Source organism: Fundulus heteroclitus, chromosome 10 (genome assembly GCF_011125445.2).
Source record: "Fundulus heteroclitus isolate FHET01 chromosome 10, MU-UCD_Fhet_4.1, whole genome shotgun sequence".
Lineage (NCBI taxonomy): Eukaryota > Metazoa > Chordata > Actinopteri > Cyprinodontiformes > Fundulidae > Fundulus > Fundulus heteroclitus.
In genome coordinates, this window is record NC_046370.1 from 32,092,637 (window position 1) to 32,108,941 (window position 16,305).

A 16,305-nucleotide genomic window follows, 5' to 3' on the forward strand; every position below is an offset into this window, starting at 1 on the left:
TGATAGTAAAAAATAAAGGGGTTTCCATACATCCCCACATCCAGGAAATATGGAATTGTTTTAAAGGGAATCTTCTGGGCATCTATATTTTAGCTAAAATTAGGGCTGCGCAGTATATGCAATAGACGGTAGAAACAATATGAATATGGCCTACGGTAGAGATTTGCTCCCTACCGTCCTATCGTCTGTTACGTCATCGCACCTGCCTACACATGGTTGCAAGCACAGAGACAGCTAAGCTGGAGGAGTCGGTAAAGAAATGGCTACTAGCAACTTTAGAAGGTGCTAGTAGCCATTTGGACTTGTTTGGGTTTATTAGATCAGAGGTTGAACAGAAAACATTACTTTGCAAGATATGTCGAGTGACTGTGATAGCAAACAAAGGTAATACAAGAAATTTGCTTTACCATTTGAAGACAAAGCACATGCTCAAACACCTATGCGGTTAAGCAACATGGCAGGAACAAGAACATTTTCCCCTGCTACCCAACAGCAGACCTTAATTGCATAAACTTTTTCAAGTATGACTTAACAAGCCATCACAACGTACTTAAATATGGCCCCTTTCCAAAAAAGACAGGGTTCTCGCCAGCGCATGTTAGCGTAATCGACCGAAAGTTATCAAAGTTACGCTGAACTTAGGCCGTTACGCTCACGGTCAGTACGTCACGGATGTTTGAGAGCAAAACAGAAAAGTCAGAAAAGCTCTTGAACATGCATCAACGCAGCCATAAACCACCCGAACCACATTAGCTAATGGTAGCTGTTATTAGCTCAACATACAGCGCCCTTCGAACCGCACAAAGCAACGCTCCGCTGTGGGAATACATCCAGAGAAGTAACGGAACGACACACCAGCATGCACTTCCTTCACAGCTCGTGGCCATCAGTAATACCTGCTGCAGTTCGTGTTAGCAGAGCAGCAGCAAGAGCCATCAGAGTTTTAAATAATTTTGGTCTTAACTTTATTCCGTCATTATTTGGACATTTGGGGTCTGTTTCATTTGATCCATTCATGCGGGTCTATCTCGAAAGAAAATATTTTACAAGAATAAAGCAGACAGCTGAATGGACTCAGGAAGGTGGAGTTTTTGTTGTTCGTCTATTGTGTTTTACTTGAGTTGGGTAGAGTAGACAAAAACTGTACCTAAGTAAAAGTAGCATTACTTTGATATAGTTTTTACTCATGTAGAAGTAAGAAGTGGCCTTCCAAAAAATTTACTGTGGTAAGAGTAAAAAAGAATTTGATAAAAAGGCTTTGGGCGACTTCTATGTATTCCTATCTGAGTTAGGTCATTTTCCTGAAGCAACAGCTTTCATGAACAGATTGTTATGAGCCATAAAAACCCCTGGGCTGGTAAATGTCCCTGGCTAAGAAATGAAATGTACCCTGTCTCAGGAGAATACGCACATTCCTCTAAAAGTTGTGGCCTGTGGCTTACTTGTCGTCTTTCTTTCACATGATGCATGGCGTGACAATTTCCTTGTTAAAAATTCTAAGTTTTTGTCGTCAGTCTGAGTCAATTCTGAAGTCTGTCCAGGTCTTTAAGATCTTAGGTCTAAATCTGAGACTCCAGCCACCATCTCTGAAGTCCACTACCCCTTATCTGGGAAAACTGATGGAGTACTGGTATAGCAAAGGGGGTAAAGGAACGGCTAGTATTTATTTAGCCACTGGCTAAAAAAAGGAGAGAAAATATGTACATGACATAAGTGAGATCCAAACAGCTACAATCAAGACTGAACCTATCATAGGGTGCTGCTGACAGTGTCCTATATGTGTTTTCAAAGCAATAAAGAAACAAATAGCATCATATTTAATAGGTGCCAAACATTGAATTATGTGGCCATTTTACTGTAACAAGTAAAAGTGTGCATTAAAGCATGAAATTACTTCCAACCTTTAATTTCTCTAAAGCACTAACCTGCAAACAGTGATATTAGCTAATCCCAAACTCACTTTAGGAGCTTTCATTAAAACTATTCAGTATAATTTCTTTCCATTTTATAGCTGAATTGAAAATGGTCTAAATTGAGCTCAGGTGCTCTGTGTTCCAACTGATCATGCTTGAGATGTTTCTACAGCTTAATCTTAGGCAACATGTGAGGAATTGAGGTGACAGGAGAGGAGTTGGAAAGGCAAACGGCTGTCTATATAAAGGTCCCACTGTTGATAGTGCATGTCGAAGCACAAACCAAGAATGAAACCAAAAGGAATAGGCTGGTGACCTCAGAGGCAGGATTGTCTCAAGGTAAAAAGCTGGGGTAGGGTAAAGAATCTGCTTCTACGAATGTCCAAGTGAGCACAATGGCCTCCATCATCCATGCATAGAAGAGGCAAGAAACCACCAGGACTCTTTCTACAACTGACCGGCGGTCTAAACTGAGCGATCGTAGGAGAACGGCTTCATTCAGGAAGATGACCATGACCCCCATGGTCATTCTTTCAGAACTCCAGGAGAGGAGAACCTTCTAGGTTCTTTTCCATTGTAAGGGGGTTATAAATAATCATGAGTGGGTATTTCCCATTTTCTGTCTTCCTACAAATTATACCCTAAACAACAGAATTGACCATTATAATAATTTATATTGGTAAAATTTCAATGTTTATTGTTAAGAACAAAATATGAACTTATAGCAGAAAAACAAAGACAGAAATGCCGTAGGAGACATGTAGAGCTGAGAGCCACCATGCAGGATCTATGTAGTATATTGTACTTAACATAAGAAAGTATGTGTCATGTTCTGCTTTTCGTCCCCATTGTTCCGCCTGGACTTCACGCGGATGCCGTGTTTGTTCAAGTGTGTGTCGTGTTGTCCAAGTAGACATGGTGTCATCGGCTCCCTCATATGTAATTTGTGTCACTGCTGCTGTCCCGGTGTGACTGCAGGAGCTTAAGGCAACAGCTGTTCTCTGATGCTCAAACTCTAGCAGTGGAGAATTTCTGCCCCTCTCAGTTTGTGCCTCTCCTCTTCTCTGGTGCTCAAATCCAACAACACAGAAATGTTTTGATAAAAAATGCTCAGACCCCTTTAAAGGGTTGATATTAATTAGATTCTCAATGACTCTTCAATTTCAATTTTTTCCATATTTTCTGAAAGTGAAGCTAAAACCATATGAAGTAAATAGTGTCAATCTTCAGAACTGCTTTTGGTAAGTGTAAAAATCTAACATCACACCATAAAATAACACATCAACTGTTATAGTTGAACGGTTTCTATGCCACCTTAGTAATGACATGGTGTCTAGCCCCATTATGCCATCAAAAAGGGTCCCAAAAAACCCATCTAGACAGAAACTGAAATTGTAAAAGATCAGTCAAAGGGAGAAGGAAAACAAGAGTCCCTATAAAGAAGGCCTTCAACTCGGTTAGATGACAAGTCAAGTCAAAATTATTTATAGAGCCCATTTCATACAACATCCGTCGACTCAATGTGATAGGAAGGATATAAAATAAAATCAAGCAATAAAAATTATGAAAAAGTAATTCAAGCAGCATAAGAGCAAGTGCATAGAGACTAAGACAGCTTTCCGAAGTGATATCCTAAAAAGAAAATCATGCCAGGAACAAAGTAAAAATGGTTAAATAACAAAGAAGGCAAACATTTCCAAAACCAAATACACAAGCCTAGCAAAAAGCTTGAGAAAATAAGTATGTTAGAATTTTAAAAGGTGACTTATTGTGAAAATTTAACTTTTTGTACATTTTCTCACTTCCATTTAGGTCTCTACTGCTTTTAGAAATAGTCCAAGTGAAAAAAGAAAAAAAAAAAAAACATCCTGCCGTTTTTTTTGCCAATAAGTAAATGTAATGTTGATGTCTAAAAATTTGCCGTTTCAAAAACCTCCCAATTATTGCATCACAGTTGCCGAACCCAACCCCTCACCAAGCAAACCAATTCATTTTGTTTTGACTGGGCCGATCCTTGATACTTGTGCAGGAGGCTACGCATGCCTGTGCAAATTCTCAATTATCCAGGTCATCACAACAGCAAACTGGCTTAAAAAGGAGGCAACAGGGACTTTCACTCAGTTCTTTCTGAAAACGGTTCGACACCTATCCAGGAGTCTTTGTCAGTTCTGGTGAGTCGTTTTTGCAGCAGTGGGTGACGTGAATCAAAACGCAGATATTGGTCTGTGTGTGTGGGTTTCCGGTAAACATCAGTTTGATGGGGGGTGAAATCTCATTATCTGAGAATGATTTTGTGCAAAGAATGAAATGAACATGTTTGTAAGGAAGCATAATAGGTCACCTTTAAAGCTAAACACTGAAGAAACTGATGAGTCGTTAGGGAAGAGGATCTCAGAGGTCATGACCAGAAAACACCCAAGATGAGTTAGAGTTGACTCTGGGTATAATAAGAAGACACTTGCTGGAAGCCCTGTCAAAGTCTTTGAGCATCTCAGAAATATACATCCATTCAAGAAATTTTTGTCACATATCTGACAACTGGTTGTATGGTCAACCATCAGCTGAGGGAATTCAAGACCAAAAGGTGTTCTTATGCTGTCCATACTCAAGCTCTTATTCTGGCATTCCCTTGGCAGCCAAGAAATGCACTCTCTAAAAGAGCAAAGGGTCTTTTCCCTAAACCTCCCCAGAGAGGTGATTAAAACTTGAGGGCTTTTATACAAAAGCCTTGTTTAAGCTGAGCTGGCTCCTCTTCAAGCAGGTTCTCAACTGGTTTTATTAAAAGTAAGGAACCAGTTTGGTATTCTTTCCCTACTCGGCTGAGGGCCATGGCCCGACTTTAACATGTCTTTTGTAGGTGTCTAATGATTTCTCAACAACTATACAATTCTCATGTTTTCCCTCAAAAGTCAGAGTAAAGGTCTTAAAAATTCAAACACTGTGTTTTACAGGCTATGTAATCAGCAAAAAGGGGTGACTAGTTTGCTTATTGCAGTTTTTAGGCTACTCTAATCTTACAATCATCCAAATGGAAAATAATACCTTTTTCAGCTTTCATAAATAAATCAAAGGTCTCATAAATCTCAAACAGCATTGTAAAAGAAATCACTGTTAAAAAATGCAACATTCCAGTTATGATTTAGAAGTGCTGTTGATTTTAAATTAGAGATAATAAACAACTATGAAAAAGGCCTTTAGTTTAGCACTGATGAGAGCCAAAGTTGATGCTAGTTAACCAGTTAACTCTCAACTCCACAGTGTAGTTCAACACCTACTTTCTATTTTTACTTCAGCGTAAAAGTGTCAAAGCCTGACACTCCAACGGTGTGTCAGGCTTAAATCAAAGCCTGACACACCGCCCAGTGATTTTTTCTTGGTGAAGACAATGGGACCAAATTATTTGCAAAATACAATCCAGCCCTAAACAAACTATTACTTCTGTTTTTATCCACAAAAGCAAATTTTGCCAGAAATTAGACTTATTTCTGACAATCCAAATTCAATCTCTAAAGCACTGGAAGGCTGTTAGCAGAGGACCTGACATGCCAAATATGGCATGTCAGGTATAATAAAGAAACATTTAGAAAGTAGACATATGGAGGCATAAAATAACATTCAGTCCCTTTTAGAGTCATCAAGATACTAAAATGTCTAACTTGATACAGACACTAAGAAAAATACATACCATTTTCAATAATGTTGATTTAGATTAAAAGGACTAAAACAGTATTTTTATCAACCCAACAATAATTCAATAGGCAGTATCAGGGGATTCAGAAGTATTTTAGAATAAAAAAAACTAACTTTAAGCGCAACCCTGGAAAAGATAACACTTAAAACTATAGTTGGTAATCTTTTTCAGAAATAATTCTTATACTGGGTGAAATGGTCCTTCCACTCTGAGAGTAGTCAATACACTATGTATTCAGAAAAAGGAAAATAAATAAAAAAATCAGACCTCTGTGAGAGCTGTAGGCCTGTAAAAACTCTGACCAATCCCTGCCATACGGTCCAAATGGAAAGAACCAATCAGATGCCTTATAGTAAACGATCTTTCTCAGCTTCACGTTCCAGGAAGATCACCTTATCTATTGGTTGTCCCGACATGCCACTCATTGAGATGAACTCACGTAACGCCAATGTGTGTGCCTGTTCCTTGTTAATTTCCATTTGCTGGTGGGGCATGCGCACTTCTAGTGTTTATGTATCCAGTTGCATCAGTGTTAGCCCTCCATTGTAGCACCACTGCTCTCAACGGACTTGGGCATTTCTTACCTACATTTCTAGAATAATTGTCCACTATACCTTTAACTACAAGTAACTAAAAGTCTTTATATACCTTTTTGAAGTAACACATGTACCTTGGATTCACAAACGAAAAAACACATTTTAAAACATGAATTAACACTGCTTGTTCACGTTGGTGTCTGTAAATCTCTTTCTGATGTTGCTTGTTTTTCTTTTAGCTATAGTCACAAATTCCTTTCCTACTGAATAGATCAGTGAGGAGCGTGGGGAATACCCATTAACTCACCCCTTCGTTATACTGTACTTTTGTGGTTTCGGTCCTCTCGTAATTGATGGGACTGTCTGTCGTCTTGCCAGCCATGTGTCAATCCGGACCCGCTGGGAGTTGCAGCCATAATAAGGCTAGCAGCAAGTGGCTAATGTTTAAACAGATTACACTAACTTGAGCCATCTGGCCTGCTCACTACCTTGCTGTGTAGATATGGTAGCTTTACAGAGCTTTTTACACTTCTAATAAACAAGTCTCTCAGTCTTAAAGGTACGTTCGTTTGTAGAGGTAATCAAATGTCCAGCTTGCATAAGCGCTCATCAACATCCTTCGGTGTGTCCTTTCTGTCTCCCCCAGAGCTAAATTAGCCCAAGCAATGCCTTTGTTTTTGCCTTTTCAACTAAAGAGGGTCCCCCAAGTGAACTTGCCCTTATTTTAAACTTGAAGCAATGGCTCCATGCTTTGATTCTCAGCTCTCATGTGAGCTGCTGAAAGTAAGGACAGAGGAAGGATGTTTGTGTGCCATCTCTGCAAGAAGATGACTCAGCTTATATGAGAAATATTGATTTAATATTGATTATGCATGAAAACACATGATTTGTAGAGCCCTAGTCTATTAACATGTTGCTTCAGACAGTTTTTAATCTGAGTATTTACTAATTTATTATGTTTGTGTAGGATGGGGGTCACAAACACCATTCTGTAGGACCAGTGATCTGTAACTTTTACATCTATCCTTGATCCAGGACCTGAAAAAATTAAATGCTGTCCTACAGAGTCCTGCTAATGTCCTAATTATTGGACTCCGGTGTTTTGAAGAAGACTTAGTTTCCCTGGAAGACTGAAGTTTGAAACCCCTGGTGTAGAAGTAACTTTTCACATTATATAAAGGTCAATATTAAAACAGCTTTTAATGTGACTACGGCAAACCTTTGTTTTTTGATCTTGTAATGTTTTATTTGATTAAACATATTCTGTAGCCTTTAAAAGGAAAGATAATGGAAGTTTTAAAAACAGGATAAACTGAGGGAAAACTTCAATAGATCCTATAACCTCTTTCTTCTTTTAATTTTCTAGGAAGTATTAACTGGTACCCACCCAAGAATGCTACGTTTCCAAGGCATAAGCAGCAAAGACGTCCTTGTTGATTCAGTCCTTACAAAATATATAACTACCTCATGGGTCATATCAAGTGCTTAGCTTGGGTTTTCTATTCACTGAAGAGCAGCAGCACTCACAACCAATTATGTAATTATCTGAGCCAATCTTTGACTATTTCTAGAAACTTCTTGGAAAATATCTACTGCTAAAGAATATGTGACCAAAGGACAAGGTCATTTATGTATGTACAGTACTTCCAGCCAATTTGATGTTTTCAGTACATGTTGACCAGCACAGTCCTCCTCATTATCCTTTTAGACATAAACACGAGGTTCTTACCAGCAGGGGCAAGGCCAGATCAGCAAAGTAAACAAAAGCTGCTCCAAGTGTGAATCCCACAGCCACTGGCACGAAGGCAAATGAACCGTACTTCCCAGAATCCTCAGCCATGTCGATTGCTGGTGCCAGTAATGACCAGTAAGAAGCAGCCAGCATTACCTGAGATGTGAGAGAAAAGAAAAAGAAAGAAATTTAGTGTTAGAAAAATATTATTTATAGCTCTGTACAGGAATTGTTATACAATGCACATTTTAAACTCTTAATCCTAAATTCATGCACGATTTTCCATATCTTTGCTGCCTTTATGATTATGCCACCTCACCGACCACCCCTGCTCACAACAGTACAGGGAATTATACAAACCAAATTGTTTAGGAAACAGCTACAAACATTCAGTGTTCAAAAGGGAAAATGCCAAATATATCTGGAGCCAGTTATTATCGCTCAATTAAGAATGGAGTGACATATACTTTCCTGAAGGCCTCCATTTACACAGGAAAAGTGGTGGGGGTCATAGAGGCAAAGATGGTGCACCTTTCCTGATTTGCAAAAGACCTTTCAGAATTTTTAGTTTAAGGATTAATCGGGATTTCAAGTGATGGAACAAGACAGCGCAGGCGGACGGGAAGGAACAGTTAATATCACCGCCATGACAGAAAGCTAGCAACCCCGATCTTCAAAGGAACAGGAGGCCTCTGCTGTGCAGAAACAGGAAGTTTCTCATGCATAAAAATTATAATTATACCTTAGCTTTTAGGTTTTTTTATGTACAATTTGTCATTCCTAGACATCTGGGGATGATCACTATATATATCTATCTACATCTATATCTAGATCAATAGATCGATCGATAGACACACACACATAGACTTTTAGGTACTTTTATTCACTGGCAGTATATTTTAAACATGACTTGCCAATACCAAGTAGTAACCAACAGCAGAAATTATAATGGGTATCTGAATGCAGCCCAGTGTGCTATAATATGTTTTCATTCCAAATTTACCAAAACTAGATGATAGCGGAATGAAAAGCAAATAAGGTTCATCACAGTTTTTAAATCACTTATTAGAGAGCTACTATCACCACGTTCTTCTTGTGTGGATATTATCTTATACACCAGTGTCCAAGTTCAGGGTTCCCTCTTGTGACACAGCGAAAAATAGTGTTCCCAATAGACGGTTTGTAAAGCTTATTAATACATCTTAATTACGGGACAAATATCCCTGAAACCCCTTTAAATGTTTTTTTTTTCAATTAGGCAGGTTTAAAAATGTCTTGCTGACTGACTTTGCAGTGTGTGGTTATAGTTGGACTAGAACTTGGTAAAGACAATGCAAACGTTAAAACTGCAGTAATGAGAAAGGGTCTTTCTTTTTTACTGTGAATAAATGTGTGAGCTTTAAATCTTTAAAACAAATGTATTTAAGTTCCGGCTGCTCCTCTTACAGCAGCCTTCTTGCACAATTTAACAGCAGGGGAAATATAAGCCATAAGCAGCCAATCCTGCCAATCAAAAGCAATTTCAGCATATTGTTGGATCGCAACCAACCTTGAGCTCACACATGATGTAACCTTGTAGCCTTGGGCATTCAGCTTTGTATAACAATGCCTAACTTGATTGTACATGATTTAGTATAATTCTGGGGGCTGAAAACTCGTTTTCATTCCAATCTGATTCGTGTCAAACTGTCGAAAGTGGGCACCAATCAAATTCTTACAATGATTGCTTTTAAGAATGAAACGCTTCATTGTCCAGGGCACTGCCAGCCAGTTTCTCATTAACCTGCCTGGGCTTCCATTTTGTAAGATGGAAAAGCCAATAGATCTTTTAGAATATAAGATGGAGTAGGGAATTTACACAAAACAATACTCTGTTGCTCTGCAAATATGAATTAAACTTATAAGTGTGTTTAAACAATACGATTTATATGGGTTTACTACTGATTTCATTAACATATATAATATACTTCTTTAAAAGGGAGATTTTATCATAATAAATGAGGTATCCCAGCTTATAAAAACAGTGAAACCAATATTTTTGGGTTGTGTTTTAATTGTACTGTAACGGAGTAAAATGGTCCAGAAGTATCTTCATTACACTTCTAAAGAGAATTCTTTGGAAGGAAATTATAGAATTTCTCTAATGCGACAAGCAGTGACTATGACTGAGTAAATGTATATTTCTGTAGGACAACAATGGAAATAAGCTCCTGGCTTTCTTGTTTTTCTTTCTCAATGATGACACTTGACTGTGGTCATGAAGTACTAATGTTGCACTAGTTTGTGCCATCACCAGATTAACTCAACTCTATCACCCTATCCCCAAACTGTTCTTACCAAATACATGTAGCTAAAGGAATGTTGTCACATACGATTTTGGGTCAAACTGTCTAGGAACTTTTATTGTGCAATCCTCAACTTCCTGTTTCCTTCGGGTATAAATATGAAATGATCTGTAGACTGATTTATTTTAGCCACAAGTTCAGTTTATTATGCAAATTGGTAAGAAAAAGGTAAAAAACTACAAACTTATTTAAGATACTTCAGGTAAGACACTGTCTATAGAAAAACTATCCATAAAACCCCACTTAAAAAAATCTGAGCTACACATATTTGTTTGCACAAATTTGATAAAGGTTTCTAGCCTTTATGCTTAGTGAAACTACTTTACATTTGGATGTCATAACTTAACATGGACATAACTCAAAGCCACTGCCTGTCTGGTCATATCATGGGCGGTTGTCGATGTGTTAGGAAGCCAGACTCTCCTTTATTTTGTTTTCCAAATAGTAAGACATAAATTGTGATGATTGCTGGAAGAGTCATATGAATATAAGATATAATACAAATATCTATTTTACCCTGATCTAACTAACTGGATCAATGATGGCATCTTTGAAAAATGTTTCACGATGGGACATCAAAGAAAAATACATGTTTTATCTAAAAATACCCTCCATCCTATTAGATTTACTCTTTCTTACTCAGCTTTCTAAAAGAAGAGAACAAAAAAAAAAAAAAAACGATTGATCTCTGAACAAGCAAAAAAAATTGAAAAGAAAGATGTGGAGTGGAGAAGGCTTCTAAATTTAATTTCTGAGACATGAGAAAAAGGGTTAAAAGATCACGTCATCCTTCAGCATTTTCAAATAAAAGTAAGTAAAAAAATATCCAAGTTAGATGTCAATCATGTGACATCACTTAACCTCATGGAGAAAACTCAAATCCACTAGGACAACCTAAAATGTGAGTGGGAAAAAAGACGTAACATATCAAGTTTTACAGAACCTCCGCGGAAAAACCTGCGACACCAAGATGACAAAAACATGTCGATGTTCATATACAGTCGAACCTGACTGGAACTTTAAAGGTTTATTCAACCAGGTTAGTCAATTAAAAACTGATTCTTATTTGCAAAGATGACCTGGCAGAGAGGGAGAAGAAAAAGTCAAATTGTCCAAACGATCATGAAAAAACACTCCCATAAAACAGCTGCAATTCAAAAATATCTTTCACACAAAACACGAACTATACTTTTGAAAGGAGATCTTGTGAGCAATCAGAAGCATCCACACATATCAGACACCTTAGGTCACAATGACTCATTGAAGGTAGACCTCTATATAAACAGCAATTTGTTAACGTTTAAGGGAGGTATAACGAATGCCTTCAAAAGTATAAATCGCCACTTTCAACAATTCACAAAATGCAAAGTGAGCAAAAGGAAAACCTAAATCACATTAATATTTTGTGTTAGTACCCTTAGCGCTCAAGCCAGAATCAATTCTCATAGGAAGACTTGAAAAAAGTCAGGGCTTCTGTAGTATTGTAGACAGGTGTATGATCAACTGAATATACCAAACAGGTACTAAGACTCATCAATGTCACATGTAGATTAAAACACAGTCATTAACTGAAACAGGAACAGCTGTTTAAGAGGCTTAAAACTGGTTGATGAGCAGCTGAGCTCCCCTACCAAGGTGAGGTTATGGATGGCAGTTTAGGGTCCCAGGTCATACGCCATGGCAGGACTGAGCACAGCAATAACACCAGATATATATGGTTGGCTCAAAATTAATTCTGCAGCAGACCAACGACCCCATACCACACAGCCAAGGTTTTTAAGGACTATATTCAACGTCAAAAAGTACAATGGCATGGCCTCCACAGAGCCCTGATACCAACATCATTGAGTGGGTTTAGGGTCACATGAAGAGACAGATGGATTTACGGTAAGCAAGATCTGTGCTTAGTTCTTCAAGATGTTTGAAACTACCTGTTTTAGGTCAGAATTACCAAAATCATTTCTGTAAAGCTACTAATTGGCAAAAAAAGTTTTTTGGTATGCTTTCACAAACCTCTAACAATATTACATTTTGCTGGAATTTGAATTCAATCCTCCTGACGGACCTGGAGGAACTGAGTCAAAATGTAGGCTGCCTTTCCCACACTCAACTTTGAAAGAAGTTCAGTGGTATCCACCACGCCGTTGTCCATTTAGGAGATCTATTTTTGCCAGAGCTATAACTTTCTGGCTAAGGTCTGGGTCTGGATGTTGCTTCAGTATTTCCACAGAGTTCTTTCCTCTAGATGCCAAATAAAATGTACCAGCCCCCACTACAGCAAAACACTTACACAGCATGAGGCTGCCATCCCCGTACTTCACAGTTGGAATATTCTCACATTTGAAGCTTCCCGCTTTTTCATTTAAAATGTAAAATGGTTTATTTTGGCTAACTATTTTTAGTTTCATCAGACCCCATGATGATGGGGTCTGATGAAACTATCGATGTGTCCCTAAAGGTAACTATTTTTGTCCCTGAGTGCATTTGCAACATTAAGCCCGGCTTTTCTGTATTTTTGGAGTAATGGCTTCTTCCTCACTGAATGGCCTTTCAGCTGATTTTGACAAAGCACCGGTTTTATGAATAATGACACCTTCCTACCACCTTCAACCAAGATCTTTACAAGGTCTTTTGTTCTGGGATTGGTAGCCAAATTTTGGATCAAAATGCATTCATCTCTTGACACAGAACCTGTATCCTTCCCATGCTGTTTATACTTGCCTGTAACTGTTTGGACCGATGAACTAGCCCCTTCAGACACCTTTATAAAATATCTTCCATTAAGTTACATAGGGAAACAGTGTGATTGAGGTATGACCTTAAAAACACAGGTGTGCCTTTGTTTAACTCAAAGGTTGTGAATTAAACCATCAGTAGTGTATAAAGCTATGACATCATCACCGGGTCTTTCCCATACTGTTTAAAGGCCTGACAGTTGACTTTGAAGAAAGTGTTAAGATATCTAAACAAATGTCTCATTAAATCAGCCTTTGGTAAATAGAAGTACCTGTAGTAATCACACAGGAACAGTTTGGTCTGATTTTAATGCCAACATGAAGCAAAAACAATACGTGCGTATTTATAAAGTCCGATTCAACTGTTTTTGACAAATGATACGGTGGAAAAATATCTGCAGTTTTCCTGCAACTGTATAACTAACATTTCTTTTTGTTTTTCTCTTACACTTTTGTTCCATCTCCTTTGCAGCTGCCACACCGCAGGCCCTTTTCCCAGTATCCTCTTTCACTCATTAAACTTGAATTGAACAGTGTCTCCGAGCAACCGGAACACCTGTTCCAACATCACTTTTTTTTTTTTAGTTCTTACCGTTGGCCAAATATTGGGGTTCCTGCACTTATACATAACAATGCATTTCTGCTAATGCATATGTTAATATCTATGGTTATGACTTTTCATGTATTACACAGAGTACGGTGCTAAATCCTGATCTTAAAATGCAACCAGAATGTAGCTGCTTCAATCATATTTGGATATGCTGACATTTTCCAGGGCAGGGATGCAATAAGCTCTCTGTCGCGTTGTCTGCCATAAATTTGCATTAGTATTCTTCAGCATATCTATGACAAATGCGATGTGAAACAGAGGAATGTAAAGCCGTTCAGCTTTGAGAGAATAAATCCAAGATTATGCCTGATGCATTGGTTACTGGCATCAACAAGGCAGCAATTTCATTTACAGTCGAGGCCACAAGCTTTGAGACACAGAAATCTTGTTTTAACAAACTTTACTTTTGCTTTAATGGTGACAATCTGCATTGAGAATAGGTTATCATGAGAAATGGTCAGATAAAATGCAACTAATTACGAAAGGTAATGAACGTTGACATTAGCACAAAATAACATTTGTACGGCATTTTTAGATGTGCCACAGAACAACCTGCTGGCATGATTTCAATCATTTAAACATTCGCTCCAGGGAAAGTGATGAAAAAAGGACAGGATATTATGTGAGTCTTACTGAATTAGAAGGACAGAAAGGTTGTTTTGAAATGCAGCGCTGCTTGAAACCTGTCTATTTTATTTAACCTTCCAGAAAACACGTGGTATTATGGTTGCACCCAAATCAACCATTTATTGAATCATCAAGACCTTCGAGGAGAGAGGTTCAGCTGCTGTATAGCAGGCTTCAGTGCCAACCAAGTAAGTCCAGCCAGCAGCAGGGCTGTCTCCTATAAAGAGAATTCAAACAAGGGACAGGGTTGCCGACAGGGCAGATCTTACTCAGGTATGACAGTGAGCAGCTCAAACCGTTTTGCAAATACTTTTGGAAGTTGGTCTGGTACGAAGAAGCGCATTAAAGAATCCCCTTCTCACCAAGAAAAAGAGCAAGTACCGACTAATATCCAGTATAAAAGGGATTGCCACAAAACTGTGTGAAAAACTTATTACTCATACCATGGCAGCATTCTTTGAGGGCGACACATTCTTTCTGATAAAGAATACAATTAAAAAATGACAACATCTTCATGTCAAAAAATAGAAGGCAACTCAGCAGCATTCTGTATATAAAAACAGCAGGTAGCATACGGTCAGCCATGTTTAGCTAAACTGTATCTCTTTTTAAAGAGAGGTGACTTGTATATGTTGTCTGATTTTATGTCTGTATTCTGACTTTCTTTCCTTATTGAAGGGTTATTAGGGGGCAGAGCAACAGCTCTCAGACATTTCTCCTGACTCATGAATTATTCTATACAAAATCTAATTTTTACACTTCAGTTTAAAGTTAAAGTTAAGTTAAAAACACACAAAAATATATTTTTTAATTATTACTTTGGCAGAGGGCTGCAGCATATGTGCAAGATTACCCTATGAGGTTTAAGAACTGTCCAACACAATGCAACCTGAAGGCACTACGGTTAACCATTAACTTTCAGACAGTGTTGTGGAGAATGAATAAATAAATTATCCCAAAACAATTGTTGAAATCTAATACTTTAAGAAAAATAAGAAGAAGAACTCTCAGCTGCGTTTAGTAGCAGAGGTAAGGGAATTTCCACAGGCAGCGTGAAGACCACTCAAGGAACCGGACTGAAGGTATTCCTGTGTCCTTGCTTTCCTATCATTCGATTGTCTCTTCTCAGTGCTAACGCTAATGGTCTCCCCCTGTGTTGATTTGTGATGCCAGAGGTTTTTGATAAAACACAAGTACGTGACTCTGCTGGAGGGAGAATAGGCCAGACCACATAGGTGAAACAGACAAAATGAGCTTCACTCAAATTGAAGCACACACACGTACAAACACACTCTTTTCGAGTGCTTCAATAAATCAGGCACACCTTGTTATCTCTAAGTCGCTGCTGCAATAAGAGTTGCACATTTGTAGTGGAACCAAAGAAAGAAACAGAGTGAGAGGAATGTATGTCTTGCTACCAAAGTCAGTGTGGATCTATAGCAATCAGTTAGCAGAGGTTTTGCACAGCGGTAGGCTTCCTACGTGTTATGTTGTATTCAGCTTAAAATGGCAGTGAGTGGCTACCCACCGACTTTACTTTGTCTACCTTTTGTAATGTGGGTACATTTTAAGCGTATTAAAAGCATTTTGAAGCAATAGCAACTAATGATTACCATTTTTTCAAATAAACAAATCTTAAATCAATTTAGTCTATGAAAAGAAATAATACAGAAAGACATGGCCAGTGGTTCATAAATATGCCAAATGTATTCCGGACGCATTCTTTCGGTGAGAATGTCAACGCAATCATCAGCAGGATATTTCCCACTATGCGCGACTTGCTGGGACATACAGAATTATTCTTTTAAGAAAAGAGACTAGAAGACAGAAAGCATAAAGTAGCTAAAATCAATGCAGCCACCATTAACGCCACTCTTCCAAACACCATGGGGTGCTCTGGTCTTGCAAGACTTGAGAGCAATCATCTGGGTGCAGCATAATCAATTTTGTAATCAGCGAACGCCAAGCTGAGCAGGAGGCTCCATCTGAGCGATAAGAGTCAATGTCAGAAAATTACAGCAAGCTTTACATAGAATGTTAAGTGCATGTGTGGTCGATGGTTCCCATAGTAAAACAAGAACTTATTACAAGATGTAGGAAGAAATGTCGTTTGGAC

The 16,305-nt window shown here is 38.3% G+C and overlaps 1 protein-coding gene across 3 annotated transcripts in view; it reads right to left on the reverse strand.

Moving 5' to 3' along the window:
• The window catches only part of LOC105927380 (zinc transporter ZIP11), a 226,682-nt gene that overhangs the window by 167,573 nt on the left and 42,804 nt on the right, over positions 1-16,305 (reverse strand). For all 3 annotated transcript variants that reach the window (XM_021317295.2, XM_012864105.3, XM_036142519.1), the window contains exon 4: positions 7,870-8,028. In XM_021317295.2, coding sequence (XP_021172970.2) covers positions 7,870-8,028 — 159 coding nt within the window. The remainder of the gene's footprint in view (positions 1-7,869; positions 8,029-16,305) is intronic.